The sequence below is a fragment of the Cornus florida genome, unplaced genomic scaffold (genome assembly GCF_030987335.1).
Source record: "Cornus florida cultivar Cherokee Brave unplaced genomic scaffold, ASM3098733v1 CherokeeBrave_3.0.0_Hap2_Chr11, whole genome shotgun sequence".
NCBI lineage: Eukaryota > Viridiplantae > Streptophyta > Magnoliopsida > Cornales > Cornaceae > Cornus > Cornus florida.
In genome coordinates this window covers 89,560,175-89,586,771 of record NW_026775581.1, presented here as the reverse complement: position 1 = coordinate 89,586,771, position 26,597 = coordinate 89,560,175, and the positions used below count along the sequence as shown (strand labels likewise).

Genomic DNA, 26,597 nt, shown 5'->3' with positions numbered 1-26,597 from the left:
TTTAGAATTATTTAACAATTTAATCATTTGAAAGAGTCGATACCAAAGTATGAAGTGTCCAAAAGTTAGAGAGATTAAATTGGGAAGACAGATTGGAAGTGTGGGGCAAATAGAGAATTATTTCAAAAATTTATATGAACAAAATAAAAATAAAAAATAAAAAAATCCACCTACCCTTCCTCACGTGACTCCATGGTTGCAAAGGGGAATCCCAAACCAGTTGAAGAGAGGTTAAAATACAGCTAGCTAAAGGAGGACCCGAACTGACAATTCCATTGTCATCTTAGTTGGTCTTTTGTTTTTGCTAGGGAATAAAAATATGCGAAAGCAAGAATGTGAAACCTTCTTTTTCAAAATTTTTACCAAATGGACCAAAAAGATATGGTCTTTTCATACAAAGAATATTCTTATAACAACGACACTAATTGAACACAAAGGTTTTTGTTTGAAAGATAACAGCAAAAGCACTTTTTTCTATCACCACTTTACTTTTTATTTCTTTTAAAGAAATCCACAATTTGTTTTTTAAAAGAAAAACACCATCACAATTCCAACTTATTAAAACAGGTAGTCTTATGCGGCGGGCATATTATATATATCTATATCTATATTTATACTATTATTAAATGTGTAAAGTATTTTAATATTTCAGTATTTATTTATTAATATAAAAAAATATTTATTAATTAATATAACACTCTAAAAATTAACTAATAAAATTCAAATTACCTATTTATTCTAAATTTATACTGTTATTAAAAGAGTTTTTATAAATTCAAATTACAAATTCTCTAATAAATCTATAGTATTATTAAAAGAGTTTCTATACAAGTGTAACACAAAATATATATCTATATCTATATTATTATTATAAAAGATAATGACATTCATCCGGCCCGACCCAATTATGAATATGTCTTTATTAGGAGATGACACATGTTATCATCCTATTAATCCAAAAAGCCTATAAATAGAGGCATTGAGAAAGGAAGAATGGTATAGAAATTGAGAATTCTAGAAATCCAAGGAACAGCATTTAAGAGACTCAACCAAGCCTTGAAGAAGCCACAATTTCTTTGAAGACAACAAGCACATCTAAATTCGTAGATCAAGATTCGTCAACACAGTATCACATCTATCAGAGAATTGTACTTATTTTTTTATAATTTAATTATTATTTGCTTCATATGTAAAGAATACATCAGAGAGTTGTATTTATTTTTTATAAATTAATTATTATTTACTTTGTAAAAGTGTTAATGCATTATAAAATATTTAATAAATCAATTGGTATCAAATTAATAAATTAATTATTATTTACGCATTGAATTAGTCGATCCATAATCAAAAAAGTGTTTGTGATTGTTCCAGAAGAAATGAAACAAAAGATACGGTAGAGCTAGGACAGTTATTGTATTGAAAATACAAATTCTTGTTGTGCCCCCAAAATTTATTTTGGTTCGAATCATTAGCGGAAATAAGCAAATGATTCTGTTGATACATTCGAGTAATTAAACTTTTTACAATTAGTAAGCTGGATTTATTGTCATAATTTGCATTTTCCGGCAAAATCGACCTATTTAAACCATACACTCCTGAAAGATAAGTGGATATAGGAAATCGTGTTGCCCGTAAAAGTGTTGATGCATAATAAAATATTTAATAAATCAATTGGTATCATGATAACATTTTTTTAACTAATACTGCAGTGGGTCTAACAGGTTGGGCTAATAAGAAACTCATATCTATAATTTCATTTAAAATTATATTTAAATGAATATTTGGACTTAATGGAATGGCTTCTACGGTTCATGCGGGTTGGTTTTATTGGGGGATTATTTAGGAAACTCCCACATGAGTGGGTTTTGAAATTCACAAGATGTTGACAAAATAATTCAATTTTAAATATGTTATCTTTGATATAAATAAATTATCAATAAAAATTATATAGGTAAAATAAAATAAAAACTCGAACACAAATTACCTTGAGTTTTTTAATAAAAGGAATTCTAATTAGATAAGGATATATTTTTTAAAAAATAAAATAATTTCTCTATTTTATTTTCAAATAAAACACATTAAACAAGGATATATTTAAAGAGTTTGTATAAAACTTTAACACAAATCACCTATTTATCTATTTATTATTAATTTTTTAATAAAAGAAAATCTAATTAGACAAAAAATTATTAATATAAAAAATATTTATTAATTGATATAGAAAATAAATATTAATTCTCTAAAACTTTGCCATAAATTATCTTTTATTATGAGTTTTTTAATAATAGGAAATTTAATTACACATGGATATATTTAAAGAGTTTCTATAAAACTCTAACACAAATTACCTATTTATTATTTTGAGTTAAAATAATAGAAAATCTAATTAGACAATAATTTTTAATATAAAAAAATTATTAATTGATATATAAAATAAAATAATTTTTCTAAAATTCTACCACAAATTACTTATTATTATAGTTTTTTAATAAAAAGAAATCTAATTAGACAAAGATATATTTAAAGAAAATAAAATAATTTATATAAAACTTTACCACAAATTACCCAATTTTTTTCAATAAAACTCTATCACATCAGATAAAAATATATTTAAAGAGTTTCTATAAAACTCTAACCCAAATTACCTATTTATCAATTTATTTTGAGTTTTTTTTATTAAAAAGAAATCTAATTATACAAGTATTATTAATATAAAAAAATATTTATTAATTGATTTAAAAAAGTGGTTTTAAAAGAGTTTCTATAAAACTCTAACATAATATACCTATTTATCTATTTACTATGAGTTTTTTAATAAAAGGAAATCTAATTAGACAAGAATTATTAATATACAAAAATATTTATTAATTGATTTATAAAGAGTTTTTATACAAAATTTTAACAAAAATTACCTATTTATTTATTATGTGTTTTTAATAAAAGAAAATCTAATTAAACAACAATTATTAATGTAAAAAATATTTATTAATTAATATAAAAAATAAAATAATTTTTCTAAAACTCTACCACAAATTATTTTTTTTTTTTGAGTTTTTTTTTTTAAAAAAAAGGTAATCTAATTAGATAAGAAATATTAATATAAAAAAATATTTAATAATTGGTATAAAAATTGTTTTTAAAAGATTTCCTTTAACATATATTACCTATTTCTCTATTTATTTTGAGTTTTTTTAATAAAAGAAAATATAACTAAACAATAATATGTTTAAAGAAAATAAAACGATTTTTATAAAATTTACCACAAATTAATGGTTTTATTTTCTATAAAACTATATCACATTATATATTTATTACGAGTTTTTTAATAAAGTAAAATCTAATTAGACAAGAATATATTTAAAGAAAATAAAATAATTTCTATAATACTCTAATACAAATTAGCTATTTTATTTTCTATAAAAATCAATCACTAATAACGTTTATTTATCTATTTATTATGATTATGTTTACTGAAAATAAAATAATTTCAATAAAACTATACCACAAATTACCTATTTTATTTTTTTCAAAACTCTATCACATATAACCGGTATTTATATTTTTGTTATGAGTTTTTTAATAAAAGGAAATCTAATTAGACAATAATATATTTAAAGAAAATAAAATAAATTTTTAAAAGAGTTTATATAAAACTCTAACACAAATTATCGATTTATCTATTTATCAAGAGTTTTTTAAGTAAAGAAAATCTAATTAGAGTTTTTTTATTTTTTTAAGTAAAAAATAAAATACTTTTTATAAAACTTTAACACAAATTATAGTTTTTTAATAAAAGAAAATTTAAATAGACAAGGATTTATATATATATATTTAAAGAAAATAAATAATTTTTATAAAATTCTATCACAAATTACCTATTTTATTTTCAATAAAACTTTATCACATTAAATAAGGATATATTAAAAGAATTTCTATAAAACACTAACACAAATTACCTAAACTCCACCACAAGTTAATTATTTTATTTTCTTTAAAACTTTATCACATATAACCTGTATTTATCTATTTATTATGGGTTTTTTAATAAAAGGAATTCTAATTAGACAATGATATATTTAAAGAAAATAAAATAATTTCTATAAAACTCTACCTCAAATGACAAATTATTTTATAAACTCTACCACTAATTACCTATTTTATTTTCTATAAAACCATATCACATTAGACAATGATATATTTAAAGAAAACATATAATTATATAATAATACATATAAATAAAATATAAAAGTGTAAAGAGTTTTAGCATTTTAGTATTTATTTTTTAATATAAAAAAATTATTAAATTAATTTTAAAATAGAACTCTATCACATATAAACTCTGTGTAAAGAGTTTTAGCATTTCAATATTTATTGTTTAATATAAAAAAAATTATTAATTAATTTTAAAATAAAACTCTATCACATTTATCTATTTAATATAAGTTTTTAATAAATAAAAAATCTACTTAGACAAGGATATATATAAATAAAATAAAATAATTTCTATAAAATAATTAAAAAATATATAAAAACAAAAATTCGATAAGTTACAAAACATTCATGACGTGCACCGTACGTGCCTTTTGCTAGTGTATATATACACACACGCCAAAAAAAAAAAAAAAATCTACCATCATCGGTCTTCTATCTCAAATGTCTGGTAAGATTGGTCTTATGTATGAAGAATAAAGTAGAGAATACATACTCGTGCCTTTGTGATTGACTCCACGATTTTATTGCATTAGCCTCCTTTTCAAAATTCAAAAGTAGGATTAAAAATTTTATATTATTTAATAGTACAATTCTTTCTTTATTTCAATTTTTTTTTTGGAACAAAAGTATAAATTTGATAACATGCACACTCTCACACCAAAGCATCGTTTGCAAATTAATTAATAGTGAAAAGTGAATCCATTGTGTATTTGATTAACATAATTTTAAAAAAAAATCATAGAAAATTAAACTCACTATAAAAAAAAAAAGAAATGACATTATTATAAATTCATATAATTTTCTCTAGAAATAAAATTTTCCGTTAAAAAAAAATTATGAAAAAGTTGTGTGATTATCAAAAGTACATTTCCCTCAAAAATTTCTTTTTCCTTCTAAAGTATTTAAAAAATTGTCATTTCATTTCTTTTCTTGTTATTTCCATCACATCTTATCTTTTTACACTACCTTTGGGGAGAGCTATCATCTTTTTATAATTAGTTTGGTAAAAAGGAAAGGATGGAAGTATGAGCCATCTCTCATCACCCAACATTTTCCTTCCAAAATAGTTTGGTAATCCGTCCACCGGAGAAACCACCAGATTGAATGAATGAGACTGCGAACTCGACGGAGAATTCTCCTTGATCACCGGAATGTAACTGCTGGCCTGTAACGGTCATGTGCTTCAAATTGCTAGGCTTGGATTGGGCCTTCCCATGGTTTGTCTTTAGTGTAATGGGCTTATCATGTAATTCCATTGGGCTTTGGCCTCTCTTTGTAGTTAGCACTGTGCTAACTCCTCTTGGGCCACTTTGTAACTTTCTTCTTTTTAATATAATTAATCTTTACCTTTCAAAAAATAAATAAATAAAGGAGAATAATGAAAATTTGGAAATAAGGCTGCTAGATAAACTTGCAAAGACATCTTTAACCTCATTTTAATGTACTAATTTAAATATTCAAGGGCTTATAAGACTTGGCTCTATCATATTTTATGGAGTTTGAGCTAATGAAACAAAGCCTGATACAAACTAACGGTAAGAATTCCTCAAAAATAAACTTCCTCCTAACGATTTATTTTTATGGTCTTTTTAATGTGTCACCATATATCGGATTTCTAAATTTCAAAAATCTCATAAATTTCAATAATCCTTATAATTTTTCATTGATTGTCCCCTCATCTCTGAATACATGTTTTATATTTTATTTTTAGATATCTCAAAATAAGAATATTTTAGAAAAGTTCAGATATGCTTAAAAATATTTTTACTTACTAATTTAAATCTTTAAAATTAAAAGGTCTTGAAATAATAGGGGTGCATATGGCCCTTCAAAAAGCTGCGACTCAAGCTACAAAACATAGAAACTTTGTGTTAGCAGAAATAAAAAATTGGCTGATCTAGTATGGAAATATGTGGCTTGTTCGGAATCTATAACATGAACACTTTGGTGTTCATCACCATCATATGATTTTAATGGCTTTCTTTTTCACATTGACAAATCCAGCTGTTTTTTCCTTTATTTTGTGACGTTGATGTCGACTTGGTAATGGAGTCAACTACGTTGCTCTTGTTGTCAAGATAGTGCCATTTTACCTGGACTGTGCTCAGTTCTTGGTGGACTCAAATTACTATTATTCTTGGCCATGTTAAATCAATTAGACTGAATCATCAAATCATAAAATGCCCTCAAATTTCAAAAACTACAGTCATTCCACAACTGATGTTCTGAATTTATTGTTCTCTTGAGCTGTGACATTCTGGTGGTGACATGAGTCAATTCAAGCTATCCTTGATGGGAAAATTGAAGTTTTAAAACTTTGCGAGGGGTTTTTATATATGGATCTTGATTAATTATTTAGAGACAAGTTTTATGCAAAAATAAGAAGATGAATTATTCAATTATTATATTAAAAATTAAATCTTTCTTCTAAAGTGAATGTTTTCACTTATTGTAGATCTTTTAGTTAGATCATTTCTCCTATGATTTCCTTCTTCTTGTCAGTGATCTTTCCTTTAGGAATCATTCATAAACTTTAATGAATGACCTTGGAGGTAAGGCTTGTATAGCCTCCTTTAAATGAGAAAGTTAACCCTAAAAATCTAGAAATAAAAATTAAAGACAATATATTTTTCTCAATCTCTAAAATCACGTAATATCTCAAATCTAATGGACTTCCAATATCAAGTTGGGCTTGGGCTTACTATTTTCTTAGCTACTATAAATTAATAATTGGCCTGATCCATTATACCATGGACCCAATTCAATTAATTCACAAATCAATTTCTATACTACTAAAAGAAATTAATTGGACGTACTCCAATTAAATAGTAAATAACCTCTAAGTCAATGTTGCATTTTTACCCCTCTATGCATAATTATTTATCAGATTATAAAGCCATCAATCCGACTACATAATTAATATATTTATTTTGATATCTTTGATTATTTCCAGCTTGATCACAATAAAAATTTATTTGACAAAAATAATAATTTAGTAAATTAATACATTGAAAATATTTTGTCTAAAATATACGAAGGCATTCGAATTTAATTTGTGATCAACCATAATCAATAAAAAATAAATACAAGTAGCACTGATACAAATATTGATAATATAACCCTTTAACTATTAACTACATAACTACCAAAAGTGCTGGTCTTTGGATCTCAAAGCATCCGCCGAAAAATCAAAGTAATTATTAATTAATAAAATAGTTTATACTTCTCTCATGTTTGAGAGTCAAATGTTATGACAGTGATAGAGACCAATTGCATACGACGGCTCTCACAATATATTTCAACCTATCGTGGATTCAATTTAAGTCTTAGTTAATTAAATATTTATCCATAATTACCAACTTTGAACCATTTATGATTAATATTTTATAACCTTGTATTAATTGTCATCACATACATATTTAAATATATCTTGTAATCAAGTAGACACAATCAATTCCATAATGAATCGAAAAAATAATACATTACATTCACCAATTGTATAATACATTAATAATAATATTCAGATAAGGAACAATGACTTTTACATGCAGTCCACGCAAAAATTTGATATGCTGGGGCATACAAATCCCAACAGCTCCCACTTGCCCTCATAGCTAATTCGAATCACATCTAACTCTTATATTTTCTATATGACAATTAAAAATCTTGATCGGTAAAGCCTTTGTGAATGGATCAGTAAGCAGGTTGTGTTCCAATGTAATCTTGGCAACGAGTATATTTCTTTGTTTTACTACATCACGAATCACATGATGTTTCCTCTGAATATGTCTTATTCTTTTATAAAACTTTAGGTCCTTGGTTTGGGTTATAACCGTACTATTATCGTAATAAGGAGTCATATGCCGATCTATATGCTCCACAACCTATAGTATAATTAGAAAGTTTCTCAACCAAACAGCTTCTTTTGCTGCCTCAGAGGCTGCAACTATTTGCGGAAAAAGAAGAAACAAGATGAAAAATAATCTATGTATACCTTTTAGAGGATATGATACAACTTATTTATAACACACTCTTAAACAGCCAGCTATACAAAGTCAATGGCAACTATACAATCCTGAATTGATTTCTAGAGATCCTACCTACCACACAAAATAAGAAAACTAATTAACTAATTAAAAGATACAAACAAATAGTGAATACACGGTAACTACAGCTCAGCAATACAGCTGTAATGCCAATTAGTGAATAATTCTTTTGTAATTCTAACACTCCCCCTTAAGCTGGTGAGTAGATGTCAACTATTCCCAGCCTGCTTCTTAAATCTTCAAAGAGTACCGTTGTAACTCCTTTTGTGAGTATATCAGCCAATTGTTGATGAGTTGTTACGAACGGAGTAGTAATCTGTCCACTTTCAATTTTCTCTTTGATGAAGTGTCTGTCCACTTCGACATGCTTAGTGCGGTCATGTTGAACAGGGTTGTGAGCTATACTTATTGCAGCTTTATTATTACAAAACGCTTTCATAAGAGATGTAGATTTTAGTTTAAGTTTTTTTTAACAACTTATGTATCCATAAAATCTCACAAATTCCCAAAGCCATAGCTCTGTATTCTGCTTCTGCACTGGACCTGGTAACTACATTTTGCTTCTTGCTCCTCCAAGTAACCAGATTGCCTCCTACGAAAGTACAATAACCTGTTGTAGATCTCCTATTAGTGATTGAACCAGCCCAATAGGCATCTGTGTAAACTTCCACTAAGAGATGTTTAGATTTTTTAAATAGAAGTCCTCTGCCTGGTATAGCCTTTAGATACCTCAGAATTCTTTGAACAGTTTCCATATGACACTCCAAGGGAGAGTGCATAAATTGACTTACAACCCCTACAGTATAGGCAATGTCTGGTCTTATATGGGATAGATTAATCAATTTCTCGACGAGCCTTTGATATCTCCCCTTGTCAACTGGATTTTCTTCAATGTTAAGTCCCAATCTATGATTCGGATCAATTGGAGTCATTGTTGGTTTACTTCCTAAAGATCCCGTTTCCTTAAGCAAGTCAAGAATGTATTTTCTTTGAGAAACAAACATACTATCCTTTGACTTTGCTACTTTCATACCTAGGAAATATTTGAGTTTTCCTAAGTCCTTAATTTTAATTTTTTTTGCAAGTTGAGTCTTCATATCTTTAATTTCTTTGAAGTTGTCCCCTGTCACAATAATATCATCAACGTAGACAATGAGAATTGTAATCTTTTGATGAGGAGAATGCTTGAAAAATAACGTATGATCTCCTTGACTTTGCAAGAAGCCACACTTTACGAGAAACTTTGAGAATCTTTTGAACCAAGCTCTAGGAGACTACTTTAGCCCATATAAAGATTTTTTTAACCTGCAAACCTTCCCATCATTTGAATCTCTGAAATCAGGAAGTAAATCCATATAAACCTCTTCTTCTAGATTACCATGAAAAAACTCATTTTTTACATTAAATTGATGTAAAGGCCAATCTATATTAATAGCAAGAGAAAACAAAATTCTTACTGAGTTCATTTTCGCAATCGGGGCAAATGTTTCTTGATAGTATAAGCCATAGGTTTGAGTGAACCCTTTGGCAACGAGTCTCGCCTTATATCTTTCTATTGACCCATCTGATTTATACTTCGCCGTGAAAACCCACTTGCATCCTACAGGCTTCTTCCCTTTAGGCAGATTTACAATTTCCCAAGTTTCATTTTTCTGTAGAGTTTTTATTTCCTCAAGAACTGCTCCTCTCCACTTCAGGTCTTTTAGAGCTTCAGAAATATTAGCAGGAATATTTTCTGTAGAAATTTGAGAAATAAAAGCCTGAAAGGAGGGGTTAATTTGATGATAAGATAAAAAATTGGAAATTGGATGTTTGGTGGTACATAACCTTACCCCTTTTCGGATAGCTATGGGAATATCTAAATCTGTATCAACCTGTATCAAAGAAGGATTAGGTGAACTACCTGACCAAGGACTCACCGGGTGCTTACTTTCCAACTCTGGAGTTGAAAATTGATTGTGAGTGAAAGTGTCGGGCTGTATAGTCTGACTAGATTTTCTTCGTAAGTACACAAGTGGAGTGTTTAGCTAAAACACATTTCTGTTCTCCTCTGGTTTTTTAACTTAAAGATCCTCCATTATAATCGGTTGTTCTGGTAGAGTACTAGGAACATAATCAAGATTTATTAAGAGATCATAGGAAAGATCTTCCTTGGCATCACTAATCTCCCCCTGAAGATCAGACCTAGGATAGTAAGAGAAATCTTCAAAAAATTTGACATCCATTGTGACAAAGTATTTCCTCGTGGGAGGATGAAAACATTTGTAGCCTTTTTTGTTTGGGGAGTAACTAAGAAAAATGCATTTTAGTGCTTTAGGATCCAGTTTAGACCTTTCTCTACTTAGAAGATGAATGTAAGCAACGCACCCAAAGACTTTTAAAGGAAGGCAATTGAAAATGCTTTCATTTGTGGAAAAGGATTTAAGGCATTTAATCGGAGTTTTCATATTGAGTGTTTTAGAGGGCATTCGGTTGATCAAGTAAGCTGCCGCAAGGATAACGTCACTGCAATAACACTTAGGTACACTCCTAGAAAACATTAAGGTTCTTGCCACTTCAAGTAAGTGTTGATTTTTTCTCTCAGTTATCCCATTCCGTTGAGAGGTATCAATGCATGAAGATTGGTGTAAAATCCCATTTTCATTCAGATATGTTCCCAAGGTTTCATTAAAATACTCCCCCCCCCCCCCCCCCCCCCATTATCGGATCTAAGAACCTGAATATTGGTGTGAAATTGATTTATAATCATCATATGAAAAGACTTGAAAATATTACTGACCTCAGATTTTTTCCAAAGCAAATAAATCCAAGAAGTACGAGTGCAATCATCAATAAAACTGATAAACCATCTAAAGCCAAACAAGGATAGGATACGGGAGGGTCCCCAAACAACACTGTGAACCATAGAAAAAGGAATAGCAGAAATTTTATTACTAATTGGAAAAGGAACGTGGTGACTTTTAAAAAGTTCACAGATTTCACACTGAAAATCCGAAAGATCTAAACCAGAAAACAAATCAGGATATAACACTTTAAAAGACTTAAAGTTCGGATGACCAGATCTGAAATGGAGCAACCATATCAGATTTTCTTTATTACTGACTAAAGTATGGGCCTGAGCAGTCACCTTTCCAGGATGCAGATAATACAGCCCATCTCTCTCTTCACCACTGCCAATCTTCTTCCCCGAGGCTAGATCCTGAAACAAACAAGAAGTAAGAAAAAAAGTCACTGAGCAGTTTGGATTTTTTGTGACTTTGCTAATGGATAAAAGATTACAAGTAAAATTTGGGACATGTAGGACAAATGAAAGAGACAGAGTATCGGATATAGGGATAAAACCTTTTCCATAAATAGGAGCAAACGACCCATCGGCAATATTAACCTTATCTTTGCCTGAACACGGATTATATGTTAGGAAATCATAGGAGTTATCAGTCATGTGATCTGTAACTCCAGAGTCTATAATCCAAGGTTTATTGGCGCTACTCAGGAGGGCAGTGGGGTTAGTACCTAACTGAACAAAGTGGCTAGTGGAAACAGAATTATTAGTAGAAGAATTTGATATACTAGAGAAACCAGCACGCCTCAAGATTTGGTGTATTGCATCGAGTTGTGCTTTAGAGAAAATCTAATCATTAGAGAAATCCTCTGTATTATTTTCTATAGAATCAGCCACTGCTTAAAAGGATTTCCTTTGCGGTGGGCGACTTCCCTTGTCTCCAGTGGGAGGTTTCCCATTCAATCTCCAACAGATTTGTCTAGTATGCTGTGGTATGTTACAAAAATCACGCCACCTTAAGTCGGTTTCTCCCTTTTTATTAGGATTTTTATATAGTCCAGCATTAAATGGAACTCCTTCAGTTAAGAGGGCTGAGACTTCGAAAACAACAGTTTTAGAGAGAACTGCTTTCCGATCTTCTTCATTACTCACATACGAGAAACTTTCCACCAAAGAGCAAAGAGGCTCCTCTTCAAGAATCCTCCCACTAACTTCATCAAAATTTGAGTTGAGTCCAGCAAGGAATTCAAAAACACAATCCTCCTCCAAGATCTCAACAAATTGTTTAGCGACTTCAGCATCATTGATCTCACAGCATTGGTGAAGATCTAGCTCTTGCCATAACACCATAAGAGTATTAAAATACTCTGTCATGGAGGAATCTCCCTGCTTGGTGTTTTAAATTTTCCTTTTTAGCTCAAAATTTCGTGGAGCCCTTCCTTTCTTAGAGTAGCTCCGAGTCACACTGTTCCAGATTTCTTTTACAGTGGAAAGGAAAAAAAGTTGTTTACTAATTCTTGGAGTCATGGAATTAATTAACCATGTCATGATTTGGGAATTTTTCGCTTCCTAGGAATCATAAGAAGGATCGGATTCTTTGGGTTCTTTAATGGTCCTTCAAAGGTATCCCATTTTCCTTCTACTTTTGAAGAAAAGCTACACTGATTGGGACCACTCAAGGAAATTTTTTCCATTGAGTTTCTCAGGAGTAATTTGGAAGGTTGGGTTATTAAAGTGAATCACTGGTTTTGTCACAACAGGAGCTGGAGTTTCTGCCATTTAAGAAGAAAAGAAAGAAAGAATAACTATAGAAGAGAGCAGCCACAAAGAGGCACAAAGGCTGGGCTGGAAGAGAGGAAAAAAAAAAAGGCACAAAGAAGTCAGATTCAGCAACCTTGCTCTGATACCATATTTGCGGAAAAAGAAGAAACAAGATGAAAAATAATCTGTGTATATCTTTTAGAGGATAAGATATAACCTATTTATAACACACTGTTAAACAGCCAGCTATATAAAGTCAATGACAACTATACAATCCTGAATTAATTTTTAGAGATCCTACCTACCACACAAAATAAGGAAACTAATTAACTAATTAAAAGATACAAACAAATAGTCAATATACGGTAACTACAGCTCAGCAATACAGCTGTAATGCCAATTAGTGAATAATTCTGCTTAATTCTAACAGCAACGTACTCCGTTTCTATGGTTGAGTCAGCAGTACAACCCTGCTTAACACTCTTCCAATTAACTGCCCTTCCATTGAGTTTTAACACATATCCATATGTAAATATCCTTGCATATAGATCAAATTGGAAATCAGAATCCGTATATCCGATTGGAACCAGATCATCACCTCCATAAATGAGCATGAGACTCTTAGTTCTGCTAAGGTATTTTAAGATATTCTTCACAGCTGACCAATTGTCAAGTCCAGAATTGGACTGATATCTATTGACAATCCATATATAATAGCATATGTCCGGTTTGGTATAGACCATGGCATACATGAGACTCCCAACTGCCGAAGCATATGGTATCCGCCTCATTTGCTCAATTTCCTCATCAGTCTAGGGAGGGACTGGTCATTGGAAAGAGCCAATCTATGTCTAAATGGTAAAAACCCTTTCTTAGAGTTCTCCATTCCAAACCTGGTCAGAACTTTATCAATGTAAGACTCTTGAAACAAGCCTATTTTCTTTTTAACCCGATCTCGCAAATGCCATGATAAAGATAGAGAGCAATTGTATACGACGGCTCTCGCAACATATTTCAACCTATCGTCGATTCGGTTCAAGTCTTAGTTAGTTAAATGTCCATCCATAATTACCGACTTTGAATCATTTATGATTACTATTTATAACCTTGTATTAATTGCCATCACATACATATATAAATATATCTTGTAATTAAGTTGACACAATCAATTCCATAATAAATCGAAAAATAATACATTACATTCACCCATTGTATAATGCATTAATAATAATATTCAGATAAAGAATAATGACTTTAAAGCAACAATTTGCTATACTAGGGCATGCAAATCCCAACACTCTTCTACCGTTTGTTCAACTTAAATTCTTGAATTCAAAACTAGGGTTTTATGTCACAGTATCCCAAACCCAAGCCAGAAAGCGGAAAAATATGTCATTTCGACGAAAATTTGATGCTCGGGCCTCATCGGGGCCTGGAACTAGATGTTAAAAAGTTTTTCTGGGAGTTGGAGAACCAAGTTGTTCTTAGGCATTTTGTTATACTAGGAAAAGGCACGTGCGATGCACGTGTTGAATGTTTTGTAGATAATGTAATAGAGTTTTATAGAAAATAAAACAGCCAATTTATGGTAGATTTTATAAAATTTATTTTATTTTCTTTAAATATTTTATTGTTTAATTATATTTTCTTTTATTAAAAAAACTCATAATAAATAAATAAATAGGTAATATGTGTTAGAATTTGATAGAAATTCTTTTAAAAACTCTTTATATATCAATTAATAAATATTTTTTTATATTAATAATTTTTGTCTAATTAGATTTCAATAAATAAATAAATAGGTAATTTGTGTTAAAGTTTAATAGAAACTCTTTTAAAACCTCTTTTTATATGAATTAATAAATAATTTTTTATATTAACAATACTTGTTTAATTAGATTTCCTTTTATTAAAAAAACTCAAAATAAATAGATAAATAGGTAATTTGTATTAGAGTTTTTATAGAAAATCTTAAAATATATATTTGCCTAATGTATTACAATTTTACTAAAAATAAAATAGGTAATTTGTGGTAGAGTTTTTCTAGTCTAATTAGATTTTCTTTTATTAAAAAAACTTATAATAAATAAATAAATAAGTAATTTGTGTTAGAGTTTAATAGAAATTCTTTTAAAAACTCTTTTTATATCAATTAATAAATATTTTTAAATTTTAATAATTCTTGTCAAATTAGATTAGCTTTTATTAAAAAAAAAAATCATAATAATAAGAAGTTTGTGATAGAGTTTTAAAAAAATTATTTAATTTTTCATATCAATTAAAAAATATTTTTTATATTAATAATTTTTGTCTAATTAGAATTTCTTTTAGTAAAAACTTGTAATAAATAAATAAATTGGTAATTTGTGTTAGAGTTTAATATAAACTCTTTTAAAAATTCTTTTTATATCAATTAATAAATATTTTTATTTAATAATTTTTGTCTAATTAGATTTATTTTTATTGAAAAATTCATAATAAATAGATAAATTGGTAATTTGTGTTAGAATTTTTTATAAAAACTCTTTTGAACCTCTTTTTATATCAATTAATAAATAATTTTTTTATATTAGTAATACTTGTCTAATTAGATTTTCTTTTATTAAAAAACTCACAATAAATAGATAAATAGGTAATTTGTAGAATTTTATAGAAACTCTTTATTATGTATATATTAGTGTTTATATATATATTTTTTATAAAAATAAATAAATACTGAAACTCTTTGCACATCTAATAATAGTATAAATAAAAATTATTTTTAATAAATACTGAAACTCATGAGCAGAGCTTCTGTATTTTACTCTGTAATTTTAGATTTATATAATTCTCAATTTATCTACTCCTTCCTCCGTGCCTCTATTTATAGGCTTTTTGGAATAATATGATTATGACATATATCCTTTTCTGACAATGACATAATCATAACACGGTGGGCCGGTTATATTGTGATAATTACCCATAAAAAAATAACTATTCTTTTTATATTGAACTAAAAATAAGAGTTTTATATAGAATGTGATTGATTTTATTAAGTAATTTTTAGAGTATTATAGAAACTATTTTTACAAAAATTATTTTTATATCAATTAATAAATATTTTTTTATATATATAAATAAATACTAAAATAGAGAAACACTTTGCATGATTTTATTAGATAATTTTCAATTAATAAATATTTTTGATTTTGATAATTGTTGTCTAATTAGATTTACTTTTATTAAAAAAAAAACTCATAATAAATAGATAAATAGGTAATTTGTACTTAAATACTGCACATCTAATAATAGTATAGATAAAAACTCTTTTTATATCAATTAATAAATATTTTTTTATGTAAATAAATAAATACTGAAACTCAGAGTTTCCGTATTTTACTCTGGAATTCTAGATTTCTAGAATTCTCAATTTCTGTACCCATTCTCCTTTCCTCCATGCCTCTATTTATAAGCTTCTTAGATTAATAAGATGATGACATGTGTCCTTTTCTGATAATTACATAATCATAACTGGGCTGGACCGGTTATATTGTGATAATTATCTATAAAAAATAACAATTCTTTTTATATTGAACTAAAAATTAGAGTTTTGTATAGAATGTGATTGATTTTATCAGGTAATTTTTAGAGTTTTATAGAAATTATTTTTACAAAAACTATTTTTATATTAATTAATAAATATTTTTTTATATAAATAAAAAAATACTGAAATATTAAAACACTTTGCATGATTTTGTCAGATAATTTTCAATTAATAAACATTTTTTATTTTAATAATTTTTATCTAATTAGATTTACTTTTATTAAAAAAAACCTCATAATAAATAGATAAATATGTAATTTATGTTAGAGTTATATAGAAACTCTTTTAAAACCTCTTTTTATATCAATTAATAAATAAGTTTTTATATTAACAATACTTGTCTAATTAGATTTCCTTTTATTAAACTCATAATAAATAGATAAATAGGTAATTTGTACTAAAGTTTTATAGAAACTCTTTAAATATATCTTTGTCTAATGTGATATAGTTTTATTGAAAATAAAATAGATAATTTGTGATAGAGTTTTATAGAAATTATTTTATTTTCTTTAAATATATCTTTGTCTAATTATATTTAATTTTACTAAGAAACTCATAATAAAAGCTAATTTATGGTAGAGTTTTAGAAAAATTATTTTGTTTTATATATCAATTAATAAATATTTTTATATTAATAATTCTTCTCTAATTAGATTTTCTTTTATTAATAAAATTCATAATAATAAATAGATAAATAGGTTAATTTATGGACCATTTGATCAAGCACAATTGATTATAGATTGAATTTTAATTTTATTAGGTAATTTTGAGTTTTATAGAATTTATATCGTGGGATATAATAATTAATGAGAGCTCTTTATTGTGAATTAAACTCTTTTTATATTTTGTTAATTTAAATTTTATTAGGTAATTTTGAGTTTTATAGAATTTATATCAATTAATAAATAATACTAAAACTCTTTGCACAAAGGTCGAGAAAGTACTACAACACTTGAACTTAGCCAAAAGACCAAGAAAGGTTAGCCAAAAGGCCGACCCAAAAAAATTTAGTACTACACTTGATCTTAACCAAAAGGTCGAGAAGGTGTGATTATTATTTCTTTAATTCTATAGTTTTATAAGAGACTTTCATACAATTCTTTTTACTTAAAACCAATGTGGGACTTTGTAATTTAAATTAAACTCTTTTTATATTTTGTTAATTTGAATTAATTTTAAATTAAACTCTTTTTATATTTTGTTAATTTGAATTAATTTTAATTTTATTAGATAATTTTGAGTATTATAGAATTTACATCAATTAATAAATAAATACTGAAATAATGAAATACTGAACACTTTGCACATTTAATAATAGTATAGAATAGATATAGATATGGAAGCTTCGTCTAGTACAACCTTGGTTGTAAATGCTGCTTAGTTTTCGGACAATAATTGTACCAAGAAATTGATGTCTATGCACCAATACTAAAAGATTCAGTTGTTTAATTTAGGCCGTTTATCTTGATATTTAGCAATCCATGATTGTTTAACTAAAGAACATATATCCACAAGCATTCTCTTAAAATTCTGCACCAACTAAAAAAAATTCAACGGCAGAAACTTTACTACAGACCTCCATTTTTTTTATCAGAAAGCCATGGATCCTCATCGAGTTCAAGAAATTTATTCACCCACTCTAACCCGTAGGTGCCTTCACTCGAGAAATCAAAGAATTCATTTGCATTGAAGCTAGGATCCATGTATCCGCTTCCATCAATGCCTTCTTTGTCGGCCTCATGGATGGCCACAGTTTTTTGAGGCGTAGTCTCTTGTGCCGTTGAAGTTGCTGCTGTTTTTTCTTTATGTTTCATTTTCTTGCTCAAATGTGAATTCCAGTAATTCTTGATTTCATTATCAGTTCGTCCTGGAAGTCTCCCAGCAATCAATGACCACCTATAAAAAAAAATTAAAAAAAAATAGAACACATAAGATTAAATATGTCAATTTAATCATCTTAATTTTCTTTTGAATCATTAAGTAGAAGCAAATGAACTAATGTTGTCGTTTCCATAATGCTCATAGGTTGAGACAACTGTATTTAAACTACATTATGGTTTTTGTCACTTTGTATTATCACTAACCTGTTCCCAAGTAGCTTATGAAGCCTAAGTATCAAGTCCTCTTCTGCATCAGATATGTTGCCTCTCTTGATGTTTGGTCTCAGATAATTCAACCACCTCAATCTACAACTCTTCCCGCATCTGTTCAAGCCTGCAAGAACACGAATCAAAATTTAGAAAAATGCGGTTCATGAATTGTGTTAGAGCATAAAACTAGGATACATTGCCTGATTTAATTGCTACTGTTTTCCACTTCTCTGCACCATGGATTTCTACATACTGAGCTAGTTTTTGATCTTCCTCAGCTGTCCACGCCCCTTTGTTAAAGACATTTTTACTACTACTAGATCCTTCGTTCTTCCGAGCCATATTGTACACACAGGGAGATAGATGTATATGCTGTAAGGGTGTGTGTGTGTGTGTGTGTGTGTGTGTGAGAGAGAGAGAGAGAGAGAGAGTCAGTTTGTTTGAAACTTTGATGTTTGAGTAAATGAGAGTAAGTCAGCGGGGATTAAAATATGGGCTCCCAGGGAGGGTAAAGAAAGAACCTCCTCAACTACCTTACACACACACAGTGTTTGAGAATGGGAAGTAGACTGTAAGAGGGCAAGTAAGTTGAGTTTGTCTCAAGATTCAAATCATTTGAAGAGAGGAAAGAAATATGCTTCCAATCATTGGGCCCTTTTGGCATGCGAGTTTTGTTTGGGTAGAAATTATAACCATGCATGTTTGATAACAAATATTTGCTTCAGTTTTAACGGTACAATTACTAAACACATAATATTATCAATTTGGTAATACAAAAAATTTTGATATGTTATGAACTATTCAAAATCAATGTCAACTGTTTTAAACATGATATGAACTCAAATTTAAAAACTAATATCAAAAAAATAATATCAAAGGTGCCTAAAGTTTCCCTTACTTGTTCTTGTTGTTCTTGATTTGCTCACCCATGTATGGTTGGATCATCGTGTCTTACCAAATGGGCACAACTTGTATTGATTGATATGCAAGGTTTTGAAGTTTGAAACTTCACTCAATTTGAACTTTATATAAATTTTTTAAAAAATTCGAATATTTGTAACAAAAGTTTAAGATATGCATGGTTCAGTTTTATAAAAGTAATTTTAAAAAAATAATTTTAAAAAAAAAATTATAAAAACAGTTATTAAGAACTATCAAATGGACACAAGCTATAATTGTGTTTTTAGAAAATATTTTTTAAATTCTAAAAAAAATTAAAAAAAAAAAAAAATTATTCTCAGAAAACAGAACCAATTGTTTCTTTTTTCTTTTTAAATTTTTGTCTAACATTACTACAGTATTGGATGGAAAATTAAGTAGTTATAAATCTGACTTCGACATTACATGAATGAATACTCATTTTTTTAACGGAAAAATAAGGTGTTATAAATCTGACTTCGACGTTACATGAATGAATACTCATTATCTTTGCGTACATTTCACAATTATTGATTTTAACTTTAGAGTGCACCAATGATTACTACTTTTGCTGAATAACACCAAAATACCCATTTTTACAATCCAGAATTTTCCATTCTCGTCAAATATTTTAATATTTGGTTGAATTGTTTATCCAGTTTATTCTGCTTCGAATTTACGGAGTAATTGTTTGGTTGAATCAAATTTTTATCATTTTTTTACTGGGACAAAATTAATATGCCATTCAGCACAAGTGGGACCGTGGTACAATTTGACCCAGAATGTTGTCTGTCCCATCACTTGTCCTTTTCTCCAATAAAATAGCAGTAGAAAGAGGTCAAATTTATTTTCCTTCGATGTAACAGAATACAGTAGTAATTATAATGCTAATTATTATTATTATTATTATTACTCCCTCCCTTTCACAATAGAGGTTCATATTTAAAAATTAAAATTTTTAAGGGATATGCAATTAATGCATTATTCATTTTAAAATTATCAAATTATTCTTTTTAATTTAAATATATATGTTACAAAGTTTAAAATTTTTTAAAAGATAAAGGATCATGAAAATATAAAAAAAATATGTTTCGACTTTTCAAAGACAAATAATTTGGGACATGTAAAAATGAAATAATGGACTACTAATATGGGACGCAGGGAGTATTGGTTTTGAGGAATATTATATTATAATGCTGATCATATTATTATTACCTCCGTCCCATATTAAAGGTCCATTTTTAGAAATAGGAGTTTTTAAGGAGACATGCATTTAATGCATTGTCCCCTTTTAAAATTATTAATTTGTCCCTTCTAATTTAAATATATATAATTATAAAGTTTGAAAATTTTTAAAAAGGTAAAGGACAATAGTAGAAATATAGAGTTTATTTGTTTTAATTTTTTAAAGAGGACAACTAATTTGAGACCTTTAAAAAGAAAAAAATGGACAACTAATATGAGACAAAAAGAATAATACTATTGACCGTTGGTGAATCTCTCACTCTCTTTAGGATTTTTTTGTCGAAAGTTCCCTCCGCTAACATAATTTTTTGAAACGGCCCGACTTATGATGAACCCTTCAAAACTGCCAAAGTACTACTTATGCGTTCTAACCATTATCTTAATAACACAAAACAATTTCTTTCAGTATTTTAATTACTCTTGAGTCATATCAAAGGAAGTTGGATGATAGTCACTTAAAATTCATGCATCATTGGAATGATTTGTCCAGTTATTGAATAATAATTCTTTAACTGAATGATTTGTTCTGTGAATTGAAGAATAATTCTTCAACTGCTCCATGAATTTGGACTAATCTCAACTTTTCAGAAAATTAATCTATGATATTTAATAATATATGCATAGCTTTCCACGATTCTTAAGAAATTCTTTCTACGTTACATGTCTTATAATATTTTCTTATTATAAAAAGAATCTAATAGATATTTTTTTGGGAAACTAAGAATCTAATAGATTATTTATAAACAAAAGTACTCTGTGAATGAGAAAATTTAAGGGGGTACTTTCCATATTTTTATTAAAAAATATATATATTATTATAATATATATATATAAAATATAAGAGAGAGAGAAAATCCAGGGGGAACACGTGCCCTCCTGGTCCTTAACTGGCTCCGTTCTTGAATTTGGCAATGGAAGGTGGTGGTGATGGAAGGGAGCGATATAAGTGTTTGGTGACACATTATAATAAATATTTTTCTTAATTAAATTATTTTTTAATTTATTTGGTAACAATTTTCTTAAAACACTTCTTTTGCTAATTTTACAATAATATCCTTTAATATGATGTTATCATATTTAATAATAACAATTTTATTAAGGAAATGGTGTAATTGTGATTATAGAAAATAAAATGGACAAATTTGTCTAATGAAAAAGAGTTGCCCAATCCAATTTCATAAGTTACAAATCTACTCAACTAGATTTGGCATCAATTTAAAGTGCTTCTTATGGTTACTAAACACATCTAAATGCAATTTTTTAAAATAAAAACGTTTAAGCTAGATAAGCAATCCCAAACCGGCTCTATCTATGCATTTGTGATTAGACTACGTCAACGGTGGGTGGAGATTACTCGTCTGTAAATAAGTAAAATACTATTTGATAACTTAATTCAGTGTTTAATTCTGAAATGATTAAGCGCTTATTTAATTAAGTGTATTTGGTAACGCAATTTGAATATTATTGAAAACGATAAGCACCGCTTAAAATTGGATAAAATTTTAAGTGACAGAGATATTACTTATTACTTAATGCTGAACGCTTAAAATTTTAAAAAACATAATAATAATAATAATAATAAATTTATTTTTTATTTATTGCTTAAAAATTTGAATACTTAAAATTCAGCTCTTAAAAATTTCAATACTTAATTTTAAAGTATTATTTTTTTTTGTTCATCTTATATATGGTCAAAAATCGTCTTATAATTTTTCATGTATACTTTTAGAATCTTCCACTTTAATCTCCTCATACCACGTGTACACAAATAGAACCTTCCACTTTCAAAGGTGCAAAAAAGTCACTACCAGAAAAGTTCATTGAAATTACCAAAAATGGAGAAACACTAGAAGGATTTATTCATCTTCTTAAGTTAGGATGTCTCAATCTTCTTGGGGTTTGATAGGAGATGGGTGGATATGCTGATGGATTGTATTACTTCTGTTTCTTACTTTGTTCTCATTAATGGGGAAATGGGCGATACGTTTTCTCCTTTTAGAGGTCTGAGACAAGATGACCCTTTGTAACCTTATCTTTTTCTTTTCTGCACCGAAGGCCTTTCAACCCTGTTCCACGAGTCTTTACATAGAAAACAACTCTTTGGCCTTAAGATGGGGAAATGTTGTCCTTCTATTTCACACTTATTATTTGCCAATGATGCTCTCATTTTTTGTAAGGCTAAGGATCTAGAGGTAGGGAGGGTGAAATCTCTTCTTGACAGATATGAAGCTTTAACTGGTCAATTTATTAACCTGGATAAATCTTGTTTGTATTTTTCTCCAAATACCTCTTTACCTCAAAGGGCTCAATCCAGTTCTTCTCTAGGGACATGGTTTGATTTCATTTCTGAAAGAGTCTCTTCCAAAACCAAATCTCTCAAAGGTAATTTACTTTCCAAAGCCAGCAGAGAAGTTCTGATTAAGGCTGTTCTTTCAGCTCTCCCAACTTATGCAATGCAGTGTTTCAGACTCCCCAAGACCAATTGCAATGTCTTAACCAGTAAATTTCTAAATTTTTGGTGGAGCGGTGAAGAGAAATCTAACAAGATAAAGTGGATCAGTTGGGACACCCTTTGTAAATCTAAAAGAAATGGTGGCATTAGTTTCAAAAATGTTGAAGCATTCAACTTGGCTCTTCTGGCTAAAATGGCTTGCAGGATGGAGGTTGGTGATGGGTCTCTGTTGTATAAATGTTTTAAAACGAAATATTTTAAGAATTGTAACTTTTTGGAGGCCCCCAATAGAGTAAATGCTTCTTGAGTTTGGAAGAGTATTCTTTCACCGAAGGAGGTTATTAAAAGAGGCATGAAGTGGCGCACTGGTGATGGTTCAGCGATTAACTGCTGGGTTGATAATTGGCTTCCAGATAGGTCCAACCTTGCTATGAGTTCAAGAAAACTGGGCGCTATTTTCTCTTCTGTGGCAGATTTGATCATCCCATCAACCCATCAGTGGAATTCATCCTTAGTACGTCAACACTTTAATCGGCGTGACAGTAATCTAATTTTACAGATTCCTTTAAGTGTGTATGGCATGGCTGATTTTAAAGTTTGGGTCTCTCTACAGATGGTCAGTTTTCGGTAAAGAGTGCTTATCATGTTGCTCTCTCAATTCTTAATAATTTTCATGTTTCCCAATCTGATGTAGGTAGTAGTTCTGATGCCCGTAAAAGCACGATTTGGAAAGATGTGTGGCATATTTAGGCGTATAGAAAAATTAAAATTTTTATGTGGTAATGTCTTCATGAGCGGCTGCCAGTAAACAACCAGCTCAGTTCTCGTGGGGTTACAGAGGTGTCTTGTTGTGCTTTCTGTGGTTTTTGTGATGAGACAGTTGATCACCTTCTTTGCACGTGTCCTTTTGCTTGCACCGTGTGGAAGTTGAGTCCTTTCAGATTTGATTTTGGTGGCCAACAGCCTTCCTTTTGGCCCAAACGGTGGGTCAACCTTTGCTCAGTTTGGAGCTCTTCCGACACCTCTGCCAATTGTATTGGGCTTGCTGCTTTTATCTGTTGGTCCATTTGGAGGTGCAGGTACGATCTCGTTTTTTCAATGAAATTTTGGGACCCTTTTGATGCTGTTCAAAGGGCTCTTAAGCATTTTTAAGAATTTCGTGAGGTTTCTCGTCAACACAGTCTTCTCTCTTTCCATTCGTCTATTGTCTCCTCCCTGTTGGAAAAGTGGTCTGCCCTAGAGAAGGGTTTTTACAAGCTTAATTTCGACGCTACTTTTCACTCATTTTCTCATTCTTGAGGAGGAGGTATGATTCTCAAAAACCATTTGGGTCAACCCATAAAGATTGCCTTAGTGTTTGTTGCTCATGTAAGTAATTCTTCTTTGGCTGAAGCTTTGGTGCTTCGTGAGGCTCTTTTGCTTCTAAAGAGTTGGGGCTATATGAATGTGGTGTTTGAGGGGGACTGCCAATCAGTCATGAGATTGCAGCCCACTGTTGAAGCCCTCTGTGTGGTGTTTAATGATATTTCAGCTCTTTTGAAAGAATGTGTAGGTTCTTCTTTAGCTTGGATTCCTCGTGGAGGAAATGTTGTAACTCACTTGTTGAGCAGGAAGGCTCTTGAAGCCAAATGTGGTGATCTTGAGTGGAGTATCTGGCCCCAGTGGTTGTTAGATACTCTTCTCTATGATTGTATGTGTTCTCTTTCTTAATCGAAGTTTCCTGTTGGTGTTAAAAAAAAAAAAAACCTCCATTGGACCAACCTCCACATGTTTTTAAATAATGTTGTCTAAAATGTCTCCAATAATTCGGTAGCATTTTTTGTTTGTTGTAGGGTTCTCTTCCATTCTCCATCCAGAAATGTACTTATTTGGCAAGTTGGTTTCTAATAATGTTGGGTAAAGTGCAATAAACCTCCTTGTCTTATTAGGTAATTACAAAAAATCCCTTTAAATTAAGTATTGCCTCTCTGAATTATTATAGAAACAGACTGGCCCATACATAAAGCGAGGGATGGTGATTTGCAATAGAAAGAGTTAAGGTAAAAAAAAAATAATGATTGTTGTGTCAAAAAATAACATTTTGGATGAAATGCATCATTGGAGCAGAATTATTAAAATATAGTATTTTGACACTGTAGCTCTTCTCAAAATATAGATTTGAGATGCAAAAATGACATTTTGCATTGGAGATGATCTTAGGGTATGTGAAACCTACCACATTTTTTGCTCGTACCCTTTAGACCTTCCATATGCTCCTGTGTCGGTAATGGCTTTCACAAACTCCGGTCGATTAGCTAGGGCTGACGTCACTCCTAATGACACTAGCTTTTATTAAAATAATAATAAAAAATATCTAAATAATTGATTGATAATTTCGTAAAATTTTGATTGGGCTCCGATGTAATATATATATATATATATATATATATATAGGGCTCCGATGTAATATATATATATATATATATATATATATATATATATATATATATATATATTAGTGTATGATTATCGTAAAATGTTTACGAAGAAAATAAAAATAACTAATTCATCAATTTTAAACAAATTATTTTACAACTCACTAGATGGACTTAATATCAACCTTGACCTAAACCCTTGTCAAGAACCGAAAATTAAAAATATATATATATATTTAAAATAATATTTTCTAACAACGAGATTGATTGAACATAAAGGTTTTTGTTTGAAAGATAACAGCAAAAGGACTTTTTTCTATCACCACTTTACTTTTTATTTCTTTTAATTTAAAGAAATCCACAATTTGTTTTTTTTTTTTAAAAAAAAGAACTCACAATTCCAACTTATTGCAACAAGTAGTAACTTATGCGGTGGGCATATGTATATATACATGTATATATAGTATATAAACACACACAAAAATCACCATCATCAAATGTCTGATAAGATTGGTATCATGCATGAAGAAGAATAGTCGTGCCTATGTGATTGACTCGACGATTTTATTGCATTAGCCTCCTTTTGAATATTCAAAAGTACAATTAAAAAATTTATATTATTTTTCACATATACATATATGTATAATATATACAGAGTATATTATATTGGTTGAACCACCGTGAACCAAGAAAAAGAATAATCAGACTTACTTTCAATTTTTAAATGTTTACTAGACCGAACGCAAGTAACTTCTTTGATTAACTGAGTTACAAGATTTAAAAAAAAAAACTTTGCTAACAACTCCGGGCCCACATGGATGTAACTTGTGGAGTGTCCCATGAGGGCAATTGTTTTATATTTTTGGACCCACAAAGATGCACATAATTGTGTAGTCTCAATCGAACGATACTGTCGTCAACACATATGTTGTCACATAGATAATGGCATACGATGATGGTCCAATGAAAATTTGGAAGAAAAAATGATCATTGTCCTATTGTTGCACTTGTCACTAAGTGATCCAAATATAATAATCGTATACAGTGGTACTGATTTCCAGTCTTTTGGCCTTAGTCAATACCGGCCATATTTA

The 26,597-nt window shown here is 29.1% G+C and overlaps 1 protein-coding gene across 1 annotated transcript; it reads right to left on the bottom strand.

Moving 5' to 3' along the window:
- Nucleotides 1-17,889: 17,889 nt before the first annotated feature.
- LOC132285981 (transcription factor MYB3-like) lies at nucleotides 17,890-18,929 on the bottom strand. The gene is made up of 3 exons (XM_059788226.1): nucleotides 18,675-18,929; nucleotides 18,469-18,598; nucleotides 17,890-18,280 (listed from the first exon to the last, which is right to left on the bottom strand). The coding sequence occupies exons 1-3, from the start codon at nucleotides 18,814-18,816 to the stop codon at nucleotides 17,953-17,955; spliced, it is 600 nt and encodes a 199-aa protein (XP_059644209.1). The 5' UTR covers nucleotides 18,817-18,929; the 3' UTR covers nucleotides 17,890-17,952.
- Nucleotides 18,930-26,597: the final 7,668 nt, after the last annotated feature.

What these genes read in the sequence shown, in the direction of transcription:
- LOC132285981 (XM_059788226.1), bottom strand. Translation starts at nt 18,816, where the DNA reads ATGGCTCGGAAGAACGAAGGATCTAGTAGTAGTAAAAATGTCTTTAAC. An exon ending in AACAGTAGCAATTAAATCAG is followed by an intron (nt 18,599 to 18,674) that starts GCAATGTATCCT and finishes GTGTTCTTGCAG; the next exon opens with GCTTGAACAGATGCGGGAAG. An exon ending in CATAAGCTACTTGGGAACAG is followed by an intron (nt 18,281 to 18,468) that starts GTTAGTGATAAT and finishes TTTTTTTTATAG; the next exon opens with GTGGTCATTGATTGCTGGGA.